Source organism: Protomyctophum parallelum (genome assembly GCF_964188405.1).
Source record: "Protomyctophum parallelum genome assembly, chromosome: 18".
NCBI classification, from domain to species: domain Eukaryota; kingdom Metazoa; phylum Chordata; class Actinopteri; order Myctophiformes; family Myctophidae; genus Protomyctophum; species Protomyctophum parallelum.
In genome coordinates this window covers 42,434,244-42,453,482 of record NC_139716.1, presented here as the reverse complement: position 1 = coordinate 42,453,482, position 19,239 = coordinate 42,434,244, and the positions used below count along the sequence as shown (strand labels likewise).

Below are 19,239 nucleotides of genomic sequence, written 5' to 3'. Positions count from 1 at the left end.
ATTGGTCCCAGAATGATACCCATGGCTCTACACATTTAGGGTTGGAAACCGAGGGAGCTGGACCCAGAGCCATAGAGTAAGACAGAGTTACGACAACTCTGTTCACTTCATGGGGCTTCAGTCCAATGGCTACATACTGTAGGCTTCTAATGGTGAACCGGAAGTTGGTGAACCGGAAGTTGACAGAATGCATTGGAGTGGAGTCTATGGGCTTTAACCCATTCTGACCTGAGATCAGATTCATATACGAGGTTTCCGCCGGACACACACTGGTCCTGATGAACCCATTCTGACCTGAGATCAGATTCTAAAAATGTCAGTCGTTCTTCGATTTTTCAAAAATAGCAGACCTACAAGCTCGTATCGCGCCACTCGGTGGCGCGATATGAGCTTGTAGATCTGCTATTTTTAAATAGCTAAAGCACGACATGATGCTGACACCAAAATGGGTGCCCGGTCAGAATGGGTTATAATGACAAACGGGTTACATGTTACCACGTCACCGGGCCGTTTTTCTGCCCCCTCAATGTCCTAACTCGATCTGTCTTACTCTACTATGGCTCTGACTGGATCCAACATTGAGGAACCAGAATCGGTCCCATCACATTTTGGAACCGGAACCGGTTATTATTACATTGTCAGAGCTGGTATACTGTATGCGTATTTCACGTGTGCTTATAAGAATTACAATACTGGTGGTTCTCAAACAAAGTACCACCATACTGTACTACCACCATATCTCTGAGAGTGTATACATGGAACCAAAGGGAGGGTTCCATTAATGTTGGTTCCATTTGTATACACGTAGCGTTTCAGACCTGTAAGGGTCCATTTGGAACCCTATAGGAATCGTTAAAGGGATCTGAAGTATGTTCTATACCCGTAACCCTGGATCAAACCAGGTATATATATATATATTTTGTATATTCATATTGTATATTTGCCTGTATATACAATAGCATACCCATAGGAGGGACACACTATAGGTTGAAAGTGGTCCAGTCGGTCCGTGATTTGGAATACATATTTAAAGGGATTGTGACATTAAAAAAAAGTTTTTGGAATTGTTCTTGTTTTTTTTAGGTTTTCTAATCTCAAGTGCACCCAAAAAACATGAACTTTTAACATTCAGTAGATTTTCTGTGATCTGGGGTTTTCTGGCTCAAACAGGTGCTCTGATTTGCCGGCAGTAAGTGACATCACTTACTGCAAATCCCATATATGTCAATGGGATTTGCCAGCAGATGTCACTGTTTCACTGTGTTGCCTGTTTTCATTGTAGCTCAAAAGGCCCAAAAAACCCCAAAGAAAACTTCAGACCACAGAAAATCCACTGCATATGTTCAAAGTTCAGGTTTTTTGGGCGTAATTGAGGTCATAAAACCTAAGAGAAAAAATAAAAATAAAAATAAATGAAAATGAATGTCATAAAACCTTTAACTAAAGAAAGAGCTTGTGACTAAACAACGGATTCTTGCAGCGGTTTTGGACATTTTGCCTCCTGAACAGGGACGATATAATTCCACCTCAGGACGGAGCTCTGTGAATAATGTGAAGGAGGATGATGAGATGATGAAGTGCAGGGCGATTTTAATCGGGACGTCTCTATGCTGCGTGGCTCTGCGGGAAGCCCCTCACCTCATCAGCCCGCCTGACCCCTCCCCCCCCCCATAGGGACCAAACCAAAGGCTGCCTCCCAGCATGCCCTGCTGCGTGGCCTCTTCAATAATGTAGAGGCTCGCCAGCAGAGGAAGAGCGAGAGAGAGAGGAAGAGCGAGAGAGAGAGGAAGAGCGAGAGAGAGATGAAATAAAAGTCTACTTCCTCGCGCTGTTGGATCCGTGACATTTACCTCTAGCCAAGCCCTGAGCGTGCAGCCGTGCAGCCGTGCACGCACGCGTGTGTGTTTAGGAGGGCCCCGATGTCAGGCTAATGACACCCCCCACTGCCGCACACACACTCTAGCCCATTCTGACCTGAGATCAGATTCTAAAAATGTCTATTACATCCTGACAGTTTCATTATTAACCCATTCTGACCTGAGATCAGATTCTAAAAGTGTCTTCGATTTTTCAAAAATAGCAGACCTACAAGCTCGTATCGCGCCACTCGGTGGCGCGATATGAGCTTGTAGATCTGCTATTTTTCAATAGCTAAAGCATAGCATGATGCCAACACCAAAATGGGTGCCCGTTCAGAATGGGCTAGGCACAATGCTCTCCTACTAGGGGGAGGGGAGGGGGACGGGGGGTTGGAATGGAAGAAAAAGACTTGATTTGAAAGAGCATTGGCGGGCATTGATGGTATAGAAAAAGCAATGGGAAGAGATGGGGAGAAATACAGATATTGATCCCTTCGACGGAGAGGATGGATGGATGGAGGAATGGATGGATGGATGGATGGAGAAGGGATATAACTGTAAACCCAGCTGACAGGTTGGAGATGGAGAGACAGATATACGAAGGGGAGGGGGTGTGGGGGGGATGTACAGTATTACTATGTATGCAGGGGGAGAGAGAAATCAGGCTTCATGGGTATATATCCATCAGCTCCACCTGTTAGCATTTTATACATCATTAACTGCACACACCATCCCTACCCCCATTTATAGTAATGCGACCTCCCTTCCCCCCCTCCCCACCACATAGTCTATGACTATGCACCTGCTCCTCCCTCTAGGATACAGTGGTGGGAAGAAAAAAAACCTATTTGTTTTAACTTAACCCATTTTGCGCGGGCACCCCTTTTTGTGTTTTAAACATTATGTTATAATTTAGCTATTGAAAAATAGCAGATCTACAAGCTCATAGCGCGCCACCGAGTGGCGCGCTAAGAGCTTGTAGCTCTGCTATTTTAGAAAAATCATGAACATGTGGTGCAAAGCTTTGAATATATATTCTTTCAGAGCGAACGTTTTTAACTCAAATCTTTGCTTCTGGGAGGAGGGGGGGGGGTCCCTGAAACAACACATTTTCAGATTGGGGTCAGCGGCCAATTTCATATATTTTTGGGGGTCCTTGACATGAAATATTGAGAACCACTGATATAGAAACTTTTTTTTTTCAGTTTTCGGTTTTTCAGAAAAAAAATACATTAATTTTTTTCGTCAGGCCTAAATGGGTTAAGTAAAAGTATATCAATACTGCAATGTGAATTCCGGACTTTTCCTCGTAACGGAGTAGTTCTACATTGCAGTATTGATACTTTTACTTAAGTAAAAAGACAAAAGAAAATGTCCTTTTTTTCCCCACAACTGTATTCTAGACTCTAGAGACCCCCCCCAGAGAGAGGAGCAGGTGCATAATGATAGACTGTGTAATGAGGTGGGGTGCATGGGGGGAGGGGAGGGGGGGTGCATGGGTAACAAGAAGACTCACCCCGGTGCTTGCCCGTTTTTCCTCCCGGAATCTTCCCCAGTGAGGGGGATAACTTTGTAATATGCTATTGGCTGTTTGCATTCTTTTTGGAATAATATAAAAAGATACTCCTGTGGAAAGGCTATAGTATATTACTTATATTGACCCTATAAACAATGTAGTATTATTTAGTATATGTAAGGTTTTGCCCCCTCAAATGGTACCTCGTCAGATAATCCCCACATATCCTACAACAACTTCTGTGAACAGACTTCACTGTAGTAGCTTTTCATAAATTATATTTGTACTTAGGCTGTTCTGCTGTCATGAAAGTCTATAGTTAGAGAAATTCAAAATCCAGCCGTCTGCTGTTCAGCCTCTCCCACCCCTCACTGGGGAAACTTCTGGGAGGAAAACAGAAACGGGGTGAGTCTTCTTGTATTCGGTGCATGTGTTTAGTTAGACATACCAACAGTCAGAAAAAGCACAAAAGTATTGGCATCAAAATGTACATAAAGTAGAAAGTATTTACTCATAATGCAGAATGTCCCATTTCAGGTTTTCAAATGTATACGTTATTTTTTTTAAATAGATAGTACAAGCTTGTGAGCATGTAGAACGGCTATTTTCAAATGGTCAAAATGTCTATAGGGCACATACGACACATACATTAAGTATGTGTCGTAATATAGTTGCATACATTTTGGCCATAACTAGTAACTAAAGTTTTCAAATAAATGTAGTGGAGTAAAAAGTACAATATTTGGATCCGAGATGTAGTGGAGTAGAAGTAAAAGTAAAAGTAGTGGAAATTGGAAATACTCAAGTAAATTACGAATACCTCAAAATTACAGTACTTAAAGGGATTGTGACATAAAAAAATGGTTTTGGAATTGTTCTTGTTTTTTTTAGGTTTTCTAATCTCAATTGCACCCAAAAAACATGAACTTTTAACATTCAGTAGATTTTCTGTGATCTGGGGTTTTCTGGCTCAAACAGGTGCTCTGATTTGCCGGCAGTTTGTGATGTAAGAGCCTGCAAATCCCATATATGTCAATGGGATTTGCCAGCAGATGTCACTGTTTTCACTGTGTTGCCTGTTTTCATTGTAGTATAGCTCAAAAGGCTTCCAAACCCCAAAGAAAACTTCAGACCACAGAAAATCCACTGAATGTTCAAAGTTCAGGTTTTTTGGGTGTAATTGAGGTCATAAAACCTAAAAGAAAAAAGAAAAATAAATGAAAATGAATGTCATAAAACCTTTAAGTAAATTGGTTACTTTACACCACTGGGGGGTGTCACAGACAGTGTGGGCACATGGCGGGCGACGCAGAGATGGAAAAGGAACTTCATCTTGATTCGCATCATTTTGCTGAAACGGTAGATTTGTTTCCCTGTTTGTTGATGGTGACATTATATTAGCCAAGCCTCTGTGAGAGAGTGAATCTGCTGAGGTAGGAGAAAACCCCCCCAGTGAGACTTGCCAGTCAGTCATTGTTAGATATAAACTCCCAGCCAGGGGGAAATAAATTATGTGACTCATATGCAATTCAGCGTACTTTTATGCCAGTGAGCTAACGTGACAGAAAACTAGAATCACCCTTGCGGTGAGTTGAGACTCACTGGACCAATTTGTATGGTTCGCGGGTCGCGACCCATTTTGGTGTCAGCATCATGTTATGCTCTAGCTATTTAAAAATATCAGATCTACAAGCTCATATCGCGCCACCGAGTGGCGCGATACGAGCTTGTAGGTCTGCTATTTTTTGAAAAATCGAAGAACGACTGACATTTTTTAGAATCTGATCTCAGGTCAGAATGGGTTAATCAGACCAGTGTGTGTCCAGTGGAAACCTCGTATGAATCTGATCTCAGGTCAGAATGGGTTAATGTACCAAAAGTAAAAGTACTCACTGTGCAGAATGTCCGATTTCAAGTTAGTGTTTGAAAATAGCAGATATATTGTGAGCTCAAGTTGTCGTCTGTGAGCTTTGTCTGTTTTCATTGCAGCTCAAAAGGCTTCAGAAACACAGAGACCACAGAAAATCCACTGAATGTTCAAAGGTTTCAGGTTGTTTGGGTGTAATTGAGGTCAATAATAAAACCTGACTGGCCCAATTTGTACAGCATGGTTCGCGGGTCGCGACTCGCGAGAAAAATACCCCTTTATTTACCGTGTTCGGAGATACTGCACCGGAGCGCACTCGCCTATTAGTTTTCATTGCACAGTATTTCCGAACACGCCCTATTATATTTCAAAAGATGTTATTATTATTTTTTTTATCACAAATAATACAAAAAAAGATATAATAATAATAAACATGAGTTAAAAACAAATTCAAACCTTTTTTTCTTAGAGGGGGAAAAGATACTTCATACGTTGTGTTGTGCGCTTGTATATAGATCAGCTATTTTCACTATAGTTTAGGTCTCGGGGAGACATACGATGTCTCTTTTGGGGCTCAAGCTAAAAGGTTTTGAGAACCACCTTATAAAAATCAGACCTGTCTGAAGTGAGTGGTGCAACAGCGCCCCCTGTTGGTACCCTAAACATGGGGACATACCTTAGAGTATATATATTTATAGAGAAGGCACCCAGAGGAAATCTTGAGGCGAAATGGACATAGTGGCCGAATGAAGGTATTGCAGCCTGGCCCCAAACACATGAACGCGCTGTCCGTTGACTATCATTGTACACGTTCACGACGGACGACGCTCGTGCGCGTTCAACGGCAGCGCGTTCATGTGTTTGGGGGCCACTCACCATTGCAATCCGTCCCAGAATGCACTCTGTTCCTACCAGGAAGGAGGAGTGAAATCGCCTCATGCGCTTTTGAGCAACTCAATGCAAGTGGATGGGAGGAGAACTCGGGTGTCTTCTCTATAGATATATATACTCTATGGGACATACAGACATAGGGACATCACATTGCTGTTCCTTGGAGTGGTTGTAACCACTCAATAATACCATGTGGTTCCCATGGATGCAACCAGACCATTGAATGGCTCTTCTTCCTCCAATCGATGGTCAAGTCAAAGTGGACTGACAGTTTGTAAAAAGAGGTCGTGTCTCACTGTTTGCACAGAGAGAGGAGCCAGAGGGGCCAGCTCTTATCTGATGCTGTCAATTAGCATTCAGCTCTATGGAAACAAACAGCAGAATACAAAGGAAAAACATAGTTTCATGCATGTGCGAGCAAAATGACCACCCTCATGCAAAGATGGCCAAGAGTTTAACCCATTCTTCTGACCTGAGATCAGATTCATACGAGGTTTCCGCCGGACACACACTGGTCTGATGAACCCATTCTGACCTGAGATCAGATTCTAAAAATGTCAGTCGCTCTTCGATTTTTCAAAAATAGCAGACCTACAAGCTCGTATCGCGCCACTCGGTGGCGCGATATGAGCTTGTAGATCTGCTATTTTTAAATAGCTAAAGCATAACACGATGCTGACACCAAAATGGGTGCCCGGTCAGAATGGGCTAAAGAAGTAATAATAATAATCATAATAATAATACCTGAGAAATATAGGTTTTGACATCTCACAACAACAAACATTTCAATCCAGATTATACAAACCACAAAGAGCTTCAGAATCAATCATTACGTTTAACTTAGAATAAACAACAACCTTTAAATAATTAGTAGCAGGATTTCCTAGAGTTTATAGGGATAATCGTACAAAGCAAAGAATCTTGATAGGCCAATGCTGACCCCATGTGGATGAAATATCTAGCTTTACTAGACTCGGGGACTTTACCGAGTAAATAATCTGACAGGCAAACACTGACCCCATGTGGATGAGCCTAGTCATTGCAAGCAGTTTATTTGGCAGACATGTCCTTCACTTATTATAGATTCACTATAAATTCCCTGCAGCTAAAATACATCATCTAAACCTCATACTAAAGCCATTATGATTATACTATCAAAACCACCAAAACAAAAAGTACTTAGTAGGCTATCAATACTGCAATGTAGAACTACTCTGGTACAAGTAAAAGTACAAAGGTATTGGCATCAAAATGTACTTTTTAACCCATTCTGACCTGAGATCAGATTCATACGAGGTTTCCGCCGGACACACACTGCAGGTCTGATGAACCCATTCTGACCTGAGATCAGATTCATACGAGGTTTCCACTGGACACACACTGGTCTGATGGACCTGAGATCAGATTCTAAAAATGTCAGTCGCTCTTCGATCTTTCAAAAATAGCAGACCTACAAGCTCGTATCGCGCCACTCAGTGGCGCGATACGAGCTTGTAGATCTGCTATTTTTAAATAGCTAAAGCATAACATGATGCTGACACCAAAAGGGGTGCCCGGTCAGAATGGGATAAGGGGTTCGGGTTGTGTATAGTGACCTCGCCATGATGTAACTCTGAAATTAAAAAAATAATTGCTCCAGTGATTTAGAAATTGATAATTCAAAATATGCTCCTCATTTACATTGTATGCTGAAACAGCTCTCAAAGTTACTCTTTGACTTTTAGTACGTAAACAAACACAAACTAAGTTGATTCAGACAATATACAGTAGAGCATCACCAAAACTCATGTGATTTTATTTTTTTCCATGTCCACATTTGGAGTCACATCATGGCAAGGTAACTACACAACCCAAACCTCTACAAAAGTGGTCTTACCCTTTAATGTACCAAAAGTAAAAGTACTCACTGTGCAGAATGTCCGATTTCAAGTTTACAATGTATACAATAGTGTTTGAAAATAGCAGATATATTGTGAGCTCAAGTTGTCGTCTGTGAGCTTTGTCTGTTTTCATTGCAGCTCAAAAGGCTTCAGAAACACAGAGACCACAGAAAATCCACTGAATGTTCAAAGGTTTCAGGTTGTTTGGGTGTAATTGAGGTCAATAATAAAAACCTGACAGAAAAAACGAAAATGAAAAATAAATTAAACCTTTAAAGGACCACTTCACCACTTTTCAACCTATCTTCATATAATAGGTCCTCACTAATAATCATGATAAAATGGCTCGATTTTTTTCTACTCAGTCTGTGTCTCATAGGAGGGCTGTGGGCAGTTTAGAAACCGTCTTCCAGTGACATCATTAGGCAGATTTTTTTTTGAAACACGATTTCTTTACAAAAATGTTTAGATTTCCATTATCGTGAGAACGATGGCTTCCATTTTCACATTGCAACTTTTCAGGACTTGAAAGCCTGCTGTTTCTATTAGCTTGTATTCCCCATCGATGATGTCACTGGAAGACGGTTTCTGAACTGCCCACAGCCCTCCTATGAGACACAGACCAAGTAGAAAACAATTGCGCCATTCTTTCATGATTATTAGTGAGGACCTATAGATGTAAGCACAAGTGATTAGACTTGCTGGGCATTTCTGCCTGACGCACCTCCGACGGTGCCATGGTGCTGGCTGCAGGGTCATCAGCCGGGAGCCACCCTTCACAGATGTTTCGCTCCATTAATCCCGGAACATCTCTGGGTGGTGGAGCAGCGACAGGGACGTCTCCCTGCCGAAGATAGGTTGAAAAGTGGTGAAGTGGTCCTTTAAGTAAGTACTTAGTTGCTATACTTTCCACCACTGCGTAGCAGCAGCTCCCTGGCCAGGTCGGGCCTGCCGCTCTTCTCCAGGCAGCGGGCGAGGCGCGAGGCCGAGGCCAGAGGCTGTGCCGTGGGCGTGCCTCTCCTCCACAGGGCCAGGAGGTGGAAGGCCTGGGCCGAGAGGCGCTCCCCCGCGCGGAGCCTCACCAGCTGGGTGGACCCGCGGCACAGGCGCAGGGAGAGGACCAGCAGGGCCACCTCCTCCTCCGACAGCTCCTCGGAAAGCCACCAGAGAACGGAGTCCGACAGAGGCTCTGGAGGGAGGGAGGGAGACACAGTGAGAGAACGGAGTGCGACAGAGGCTCTGGAGGGAGGGAGACACAGTGAGAGAACGGAGTGCCACAGAGGCTCTGGAGGGAGGGAGACACAGTGAGAGAACGGAGTGCGACAGAGGCTCTGGAGGGAGGGAGACACAGTGAGAGAACGGAGTGCGACAGAGGCTCTGGAGGGAGGGAGGGAGACACAGTGAGAGAACGGAGTGCGACAGAGGCTCTGGAGGGAGGGAGACACAGTGAGAGAACGGAGTGCCACAGAGGCTCTGGAGGGAGGGAGACACAGTGAGAGAACGGAGTGCGACAGAGGCTCTGGAGGGAGGGAGACACAGTGAGAGAACGGAGTGCGACAGAGGCTCTGGAGGGAGGGGGAGACACAGTGAGAGAACGGAGTGCGACAGAGGCTCTGGAGGGAGGGAGACACAGTGAGAGAACGGAGTCCGACAGAGGCTCTGGAGGGAGGGAGGGAGACACAGTGAGAGAACGGAGTGCGACAGAGGCTCTGGAGGGAGGGAGACACAGTGAGAGAACGGAGTCCGACAGAGGCTCTGGAGGGAGGGAGACACAGTGAGAGAACGGAGTGCGACAGAGGCTCTGGAGGGAGGGAGACACAGTGAGAGAACGGAGTGCGACAGAGGCTCTGGAGGGAGGGAGGGAGACACAGTGAGAGAACGGAGTGCGACAGAGGCTCTGGAGGGAGGGAGGGAGACACAGTGAGAGAACGGAGTGCGACAGAGGCTCTGGAGGGAGGGAGGGAGACACAGTGAGAGAACGGAGTCCGACAGAGGCTCTGGAGGGAGGGAGGGAGACACAGTGAGAGAACGGAGTGCGACAGAGGCTCTGGAGGGAGGGAGACACAGTGAGAGAACGCAGTGCGACAGAGGCTCTGGAGGGAGGGAGACACAGTGAGAGAACGGAGTGCGACAGAGGCTCTGGAGGGAGGGAGACACAGTGAGAGAACGCAGTGCGACAGAGGCTCTGGAGGGAGGGAGACACAGTGAGAGAACGGAGTGCCACAGAGGCTCTGGAGGGAGGGAGGGAGACACAGTGAGAGAACGGAGTGCGACAGAGGCTCTGGAGGGAGGGAGACACAGTGAGAGAACGCAGTGCGACAGAGGCTCTGGAGGGAGGGAGACACAGTGAGAGAACGGAGTGCCACAGAGGCTCTGGAGGGAGGGAGGGAGACACAGTGAGAGAACGGAGTGCGACAGAGGCTCTGGAGGGAGGGGGAGACACAGTGAGAGAACGGAGTGCGACAGAGGCTCTGGAGGGAGGGAGACACAGTGAGAGAACGGAGTGCGACAGAGGCTCTGGAGGGAGGGAGACACAGTGAGAGAACGGAGTGCCACAGAGGCTCTGGAGGGAGGGAGACACAGTGAGAGAACGGAGTGTGACAGAGGCTCTGGAGGGAGGGAGACACAGTGAGAGAACGGAGTGCCACAGAGGCTCTGGAGGGAGGGAGACACAGTGAGAGAACGGAGTGCCACAGAGGCTCTGGAGGGAGGGAGACACAGTGAGAGAACGGAGTGCGACAGAGGCTCTGGAGGGAGGGAGGGAGACACAGTGAGAGAACGGAGTGCGACAGAGGCTCTGGAGGGAGGGAGGGAGACACAGTGAGAGAACGGAGTGCGACAGAGGCTCTGGAGGGAGGGAGACACAGTGAGAGAACGCAGTGCGACAGAGGCTCTGGAGGGAGGGAGACACAGTGAGAGAACGCAGTGCGACAGAGGCTCTGGAGGGAGGGAGACACAGTGAGAGAACGCAGTGCGACAGAGGCTCTGGAGGGAGGGAGACACAGTGAGAGAACGGAGTGCGACAGAGGCTCTGGAGGGAGGGAGGGAGACACAGTGAGAGAACGGAGTGCGACAGAGACTCTGGAGGGAGGGAGGGAGACACAGTGAGAGAACGGAGTGCGACAGAGGCTCTGGAGGGAGGGAGACACAGTGAGAGAACGGAGTGCGACAGAGGCTCTGGAGGGAGGGAGGGAGACACAGTGAGAGAACGGAGTGCGACAGAGGCTCTGGAGGGAGGGAGACACAGTGAGAGAACGCAGTGCGACAGAGGCTCTGGAGGGAGGGAGACACAGTGAGAGAACGCAGTGCGACAGAGGCTCTGGAGGGAGGGGGAGACACAGTGAGAGAAACGGAGTGTGACAGAGGCTCTGGAGGGAGGGAGACACAGTGAGAGAACGGAGTGCGACAGAGGCTCTGGAGGGAGGGAGGGAGACACAGTGAGAGAACGGAGTGCGACAGAGACTCTGGAGGGAGGGAGACACAGTGAGAGAACGGAGTGCGACAGAGGCTCTGGAGGGAGGGAGGGAGACACAGTGAGAGAACGGAGTGCCACAGAGGCTCTGGAGGGAGGGAGGGAGACACAGTGAGAGAACGGAGTGTGACAGAGGCTCTGGAGGGAGGGAGACACAGTGAGAGAACGGAGTGCGACAGAGGCTCTGGAGGGAGGGAGACACAGTGAGAGAACGGAGTGAGACAGAGGCTCTGGAGGGAGGGAGACACAGTGAGAGAACGGAGTGCGACAGAGGCTCTGGAGGGAGGGAGACACAGTGAGAGAACGGAGTGCGACAGAGGCTCTGGAGGGAGGGAGGGAGACACAGTGAGAGAACGGAGTGCGACAGAGACTCTGGAGGGAGGGAGACACAGTGAGAGAACGGAGTGCGACAGAGGCTCTGGAGGGAGGGAGGGAGACACAGTGAGAGAACGGAGTGCCACAGAGGCTCTGGAGGGAGGGAGGGAGACACAGTGAGAGAACGGAGTGTGACAGAGGCTCTGGAGGGAGGGAGACACAGTGAGAGAACGGAGTGCGACAGAGGCTCTGGAGGGAGGGAGACACAGTGAGAGAACGGAGTGCGACAGAGGCTCTGGAGGGAGGGAGACACAGTGAGAGAACGGAGTCCGACAGAGAGGCTCTGGAGGGAGGGAGGGAGACACAGTGAGAGAACGGAGTCCGACAGAGGCTCTGGAGGGAGGGAGACACAGTGAGAGAACGGAGTGAGACAGAGGCTCTGGAGGGAGGGAGACACAGTGAGAGAACGGAGTCCGACAGAGGCTCTGGAGGGAGGGAGACACAGTGAGAGGACGGAGTGCGACAGAGGCTCTGGAGGGAGGGAGACACAGTGAGAGAACGGAGTGCGACAGAGGCTCTGGAGGGAGGGAGACACAGTGAGAGAACGCAGTGCGACAGAGGCTCTGGAGGGAGGGAGACACAGTGAGAGGACGGAGTGCGACAGAGGCTCTGGAGGGAGGGAGACACAGTGAGAGAACGGAGTGCGACAGAGGCTCTGGAGGGAGGGAGGGAGGGAGACACAGTGAGAGGACGGAGTGCGACAGAGGCTCTGGAGGGAGGGAGGGAGGGAGACACAGTGAGAGAACGGAGTGCGACAGAGGCTCTGGAGGGAGGGAGGGAGACACAGTGAGAGAACGGAGTGCGACAGAGGCTCTGGAGGGAGGGAGACACGGTGAGAGAACGGAGTGCGACAGAGGCTCTGGAGGGAGGGAGACACAGTGAGAGAACGGAGTGCGACAGAGGCTCTGGAGGGAGGGAGACACGGTGAGAGAACGGAGTGCGACAGAGGCTCTGGAGGGAGGGAGATGGGTTGGGTACAGTGGGTTGGGTACAGTGGTGGAGAAAGTACTCAGTTTATTTTTTCATTATTTTTTTAACTTAAGACACTGTTGCATAGAGGGAAGAAAGGAGTTGGCTGGAATAATGAATATGTGTCTATTGTCTAGTGGTGTACCGTACGGAGTGTCCATGGACAGAAAGACAGAAAACAAGAGACAGAGACGGAGCATATTTCACTGACCTGTCTCATCGTAAACCCTCACTTTTGCGCTGATGGGTCGGTTGATGGTTCTCTCTTTCTGAAAGGTGACGGAATGGCCACAACATTAAATAATGTGTTATTTCCGCATGGTTATCAAGTGTCCTTGTAGAGCAGTGGTTTTCAACCCCCACGTTTTGATGAGATCTAGCCTTGCAGACCCAAAACTAAGGGATAAAGTGTTTCCACACGCAACAGGTAAATGTTGATCAAAAAAATAACAATTATTTTGTACTGTGTAGACTTCTTGTAAATGCAGATGTTTAACAACAATGTAAATTTTGGGAGTGTAAAATGAAACCAAATGGGTCCATTGGTTTATACCTTGGGTAAAGTCAGCGACAGCTTGCACATGGGCTCCCCCAGGTGGCTGATGTTGGAAGGGACAGTCCCGTCCCCTCGCCATAGCAGCTGGTCTCTGGCAATCTTGTAAAAGATGGCCGTGCCCTTGTAATGAGATGAACTGTAGTTCCCGAATGGGTCCACTTCCGTCAGACGCAAGAGGAGATGATTCTTATGCTGACTGTGAAAGGTGATCCGCTCGTATGCTCCGCCATTTTGGTTGCTTTGGGTACCTATTTAAAAAGCATGAACCGAAGATGAATGTGAAACAAAGATGTCTTGCCATGTTGTTGTGTCGTTGCTTTGTTTTTCACTTCCAAATGGACAGCACAGTATAGGCCTAGGATTTTCTGAATTGTATATCTTTTTTGATTTCCACTCGTGGAATTATTTTGATATACCGGTATCTCTTTTTAGAGAAGAGAAGAGTACAGTACAACACACATTGAGTGTTAATAAGTAGGCTCTAGGACTGTGTATTAAAGAACGGTAGAGAGAGAGAGAGAGAGAGAGAGGGGAATGGCTTGCAAAGATACAGGCCATAATTGAACCTGATTAAAATCCCGGGAGTCACATTCATGAGGACTTATACACAGACATGGTTAACCCATTCTGACCTGAGATCAGATTCATACGAGGTTTCCCACTGGACACACACTGGTCTGATGAACCCATTCTGACCTGAGATCAGATAAAAAAAAATGTCACTCGTTCTTCGATTTCTTCAAAAATAGCAGACCTACAAGCTCGTATCGCGCCACTCGGTGGCGCGATATGAGCTTGTAGATCTGCTATTTTTCAATAGCTAAAGCATGACATGATGCCGACACCAAAATGGGTGCCCGTTCAGAATGGGATAAGCCACCAGGGTGGTAAACAAAACTGTCGACGTTACAAGTGAATTGGTAGTTTTTGTATGACAGCCATAATACCACATATTATGCATTACTGCGATCATAGGTGTGATAGTACGTTTAGTAACACAGCTAGGTATACAACTTATGGCTTAAATGACTGTCGACACCATCAAAGGACTTTATATAAACACCGTAAAGAAATCTGGGCTATTACTGTGGCAGCATGGTGATTTCACCATTTTAGCAGTGTTGATACGCCTCAATACATGAAGGTTTCTTCAGCACAGACCTCAGAGCTGAGCAAACAACACATCGACAGTGTCAATTAAGACACACACGCACACACACACACACACACACACACACACGCACACACGCACACACAGCGATAGCCAAAGCTCCATAAACACTGACATTAACATTCCGAACATCAAAGCGGTCGGTCGGACAGGCCCGAGCGAGATTAACTTCATGTTCTGCCGCTCCAGTGGCCTCTTTTGTAAACATATAATTCATCAGGGTTATTGTCAGGTCTATGAGGCATCTGGAGTTGTGGCAACACGCAGTGGCAAGATAAGACCTTGTTGACAAGGCAGGCCTGTCCTGACCCCACCTGATACCTGGAACAGCTTTGTGTCGGCTCTCGGATGTGCCGTTGCCATAGTCACTACTACTCTGTGTGTGTGTGTGTGTGTGTGTGTGTGTGTGTGTGTGTGTGTGTGTGTGTGTGTGTGTGTGTGTCTGTGCGCGCGCAATTGGTGTTTGCCATCACGAAATATCTGTTTCTCAACACATTCCTGGTGCCTCAAACAGAGAAGGACTCAGAAGATAAAAGAGCTCCAGTTATTGTTTTCGCTGCAGAAAATGCGTCCTACGTTTAGGATTACATTGTGTTGCCGCAAACATCATTTTTGTGAAATACTGTTTCTGTTCAAAACATGAAGAACAAAGTAGTGGGAAAATATACAGGAGAGTCAGGATGCTATACTATCCCATTCTGACCGGGCACCCATTTTGGTGTTGGCATCATGTTATGCTTTAGCTATTGAAAAATAGCAGATCTACAAGCTCATATCGCGCCACCGAGTGGCGCGATACGAGCTTGTAGGTCTGCTTTTTTTTTTTTATCGAAGAACGACTGACATTTTTAGAATCTGATCTCAGGTCAGGGATGGGTTAATCAGACCAGTGTGTGTCCAGCGGAAACCTCGTATGAATCTGATCTCAGGTCAGAATGGGCTATATAATGCTGCTAGATGCTCTAGTGGGACTATATAACTCTGAAGTATGAACTCTGTCCATGTTCAGTTGAGAGAGCACCAACATCTCAGCATATACATTCTTTGTATTTTTGCTCTCTTTTAGGTTAAGCAAGTATGTGCTTATACATTAATTTATCATCAGACGACCGTAACCTTCCATTTTCAAAACAATGGTGTTGGTGATGATGGCCAACACAACTGTAACAAAATGTGACCAGATTTGACTGAGAGACTGCCATCGCGCACATTCCAGCTTTTCACCAGAGGAGAAAAACTTTTTTTTTTTTCAAAATAAGTTAATAGCACAGGCAGACTCTTCACATACTAGAGCATGTCTGAAATAAGTGTCAAAGCTGAAATTGACATGTAAATATGAAAAAAAAAATGCTTAAACATGTAGCTATTGTAATGTTAGAGACCACAGAAGTGAACCTTTCAAGCCTGTTTTCTCAACTCGCTGTTTTCTGCAAGACATTACTCTATAAGCCATATCTCCAAAACTGGTGGGTCAAACTGAACAACCAATCTGTCAATTTGAAGCTATGATTCCCTGCTTTGATATGAAATGAAAAATGAAAAATTCAAAAAAATCCAATGGCTGTCTCCTAGTCAAATTTGGTCACAAATGTAATTGACACATGCTTCGCTCCCTATACCTGTGGAGGTGATGTTGCCACTGAAGCGGATGAGCAGCTGGTCTCCCTCGCACATGGGAACCTCCGGGGGGGGCCCCGGGGGCCCCGTGTAGCCCTGGGCCCCGAGTTTAGAGAGCTCCCAGCTCAGGTCTCTGCTGGGCAGGGCGCTCAGCAGGACGACATGGGGCTCCTGGAGCTGATGATGGAGGACGATGGAGACGGCGTGGCGCCACATCGACTCCTCGAGCTCCTCCACCAGGGAGATGAGATTAGAAGGACGCACTGAGGAGTGGAGGCGTACCACTAACAGTCTGGGGAGGGAGAGACAGACAGACAGACAGACAGACAGACAGACAGACAGACAGACAGACAGACAGACGGATACAAATAAATTGTGTTTAACCCATTCTGACCTGAGATCAGATTCATACGAGGTTTCCGCCGGACACACACTGGTCTGATGAACCCATTCTGACCTGAGATCAGATTCTAAAAATGTCAGTCGTTCTTCGATTTTTCAAAAAATAGCAGACCTACAAGCTCGTATCGCGCCACTCGGTGGCGCGATATGAGCTTGTAGATCTGCTATTTTTAAATAGATAAAGCATAACATGATGCTGACACCAAAATGGGTGCCCGTTCAGAGGTTAACTGAGAGTGGAGTAAAGATTAATCCACGACAAGGGCCATTCACATGCAACAGCGAATTACTGTAATATCTTGTCCACTGAATATTAGTCTGGTGAGAAACGACTTTCAGATAAGGATGGGAAAGAACGGTACTGAACATGTAGGCTACAGTAGCAGTAACTATGACGATGCGTGTTTATCAAAAGGATTATTGTTCTGTAAAATCTATAGGTAATAGATGCCTAAATTGTAATTAATTAAAAAAAGATAAGAAGGAAGGAAGTTCAAGGCCACCAATTAATTCTTTGCATATTGCTGTTCATATTGTGATTCCCTATCCAAATTATTCTTTTTCTGTAATGAAAACTGGTTATGTTCTGACTGGGAAAAGCTAAAGGCTGGAACTCCTGGTAATCAGTCCCCCAAGTTCAAAATCAGAAAGAAATGATTGACAAACCCTAACTTCTGCTTTTCTCCTTGAATATTACATGTTAAACATTCAAATTGAAGGCATGCAATCACCTCCTCCACTCCACCCATCGTATGTCCTCTTTGTGAGACTAAACTATGAGGTGTTTGGCAAATTAATGTCTACGTTAAACCTTGTCAATTTCTGTACTGGAGCGAGACATTTCGCCAAGATTGGACGATTAACTGTCCCTTTACTACTTAATCCTCTATTCCTCGCTGAGCTCAGATGAAGGAATCAAGGCAAACTAGAAAAAGTGCCCTTCCGGGCACAGGTCTCCACCAGGTTATCCACAGATCCGTGCAGTTAGAGGTAAAAACACTTTTCGGCCAGTTATAGCGCCACCTTGAGGCTGAGTTGAAATTGTTCATGTGGCATTTCGTCCTCGGCCTAGTGGGAATGTGGGTGCACAATTTCACGGAAATCACGCGATGTGTTCATGATTTGCAGCATTTTGTTTGAAACTGAGCACTCCTGTGAACTTTGGAAGCCAATCTTAACCAATCAGGATGGAGTCTGAGAAATCTGAAAGACTGGTTTCGTTGAATGGCTCTAGAGAGACTGTGTACCAATTTGCGCGATGTTTGGACAAAATCTGTAGGTGTACTGTGCAAAAACTTGTTTTGCACAAAGCGGCCTCCTGGTGGCGCTATAACAGGCCGTTCTGGAAAGTTTGGGGCAGAGGTTCATCGTTGGCATCCAGGGAGTGTGTGTGCAAAATGTGGCATCGACCGGGTTAACGGTGGCCGAGATTAGCTGGTCACGGACACACACGGACGGACGGACGGACGGACGGACGGACGGACGGACGGAGTGCAAAACATACTCTCTCCCCATGCCTTCGGCCTGGTGGAGACAATGATATCATTCATGATTGAAGGCGAGCGCCAGTGCAAGTTGAAATAGGAAATGCTGCTGCTTGACACAGATTGTCAACCAGCTTTACTAAGGAGTTTACATAAAGCATTCGGTTGATGTAGGCTACTGTAAGTATTACGTAAACCTTCTCTTCTGAGGGTCCCTAGCACAAAATATTTTCAGATAGGCCTCTGCAGCCTGTACTGTACATATAAATGTGGGGGTCCTTGACATGAAAAAGTTTGAAAAACCAGAACCACTGACAAACCATACGGTTGAGGTAGTGTGGGTTTTGAGGGGTTGAATACCAGGAATCCCAGCTTTTAACCCATTCTGATCGGGCACCCATTTTGGTGTCGGCATCATGTTATGCTTTAGCTATTGAAAAATAGCAGATCTACAAGCTCATATCGCGCCACCGAGTGGCGCGATACGAGCTTGTAGGTCTGCTATTTTTTGAAAAATCGAAGAACGACTGACATTTTTTAGAATCTGATCTCAGGTCAGAATGGGTTCATCAGACCAGTGTGTGTCCGGCGGAAAACTCGTATGAATCTGATCTCAGGTCAGAATGGGTTAAAGAAAATCACACCTGTGTGAAGTGAGGGGCGCTCTAATAATCACCTGCCATAGCTCTCTGTCAGCTCAAAGGACACCAGTCCGTTCTGCACGTTCCTGACCGCCACCTTCTCCAGGACGCTCCACTGGTCCTCCTTCCGGGCCAGCAGCAGCAGCAGCTCATTGGCCGTCTGCCTGCGGGTCTTCACGGAGGCACTCAGAGTTCTGAAAGAGGAGTTATTTCTCATTTTCTAAAACGGGTAGTCCCAATACTTCATTCTGATTGGCTGGTTACCGTCACGTGAACGGTGTAAATTTCACCGATAACCCACTCCTTCAATCACTTTGTATCAAACTGCAGCCTTGTAGCTGAACCGGGGAAGGGGAGCGCTTGATTGCTTTACAAACACATGCCGTGCGGGCGTCTAAGCACCGCCCGGCTCATATGACTGTGAATGTGTGGCTCCAGGCAGCCCCGTAAATACATCAAGCGCTATTCTCCCGTCACATAGCCTACTTGCGGAGCAAAACCTTGAGCAAAACAAGGAAGTGTTTTGGCTCTGGGTCGCT

General features: G+C 46.8%; 1 protein-coding gene across 1 annotated transcript in view; it reads right to left on the bottom strand.

Moving 5' to 3' along the window:
- dthd1 (death domain containing 1) overlaps nucleotides 1-19,239 on the bottom strand; it is a gene marked incomplete at both ends in the record, with an annotated part of 161,466 nt that overhangs the window by 131,092 nt on the left and 11,135 nt on the right. Inside the window, 5 exons of the mRNA XM_083789594.1 lie at nucleotides 8,920-9,202; nucleotides 13,041-13,098; nucleotides 13,383-13,633; nucleotides 16,176-16,465; nucleotides 18,736-18,894. Of these exons, the coding sequence (XP_083645720.1) occupies nucleotides 8,920-9,202; nucleotides 13,041-13,098; nucleotides 13,383-13,633; nucleotides 16,176-16,465; nucleotides 18,736-18,894 (1,041 nt within the window). The remainder of the gene's footprint in view (nucleotides 1-8,919; nucleotides 9,203-13,040; nucleotides 13,099-13,382; nucleotides 13,634-16,175; nucleotides 16,466-18,735; nucleotides 18,895-19,239) is intronic.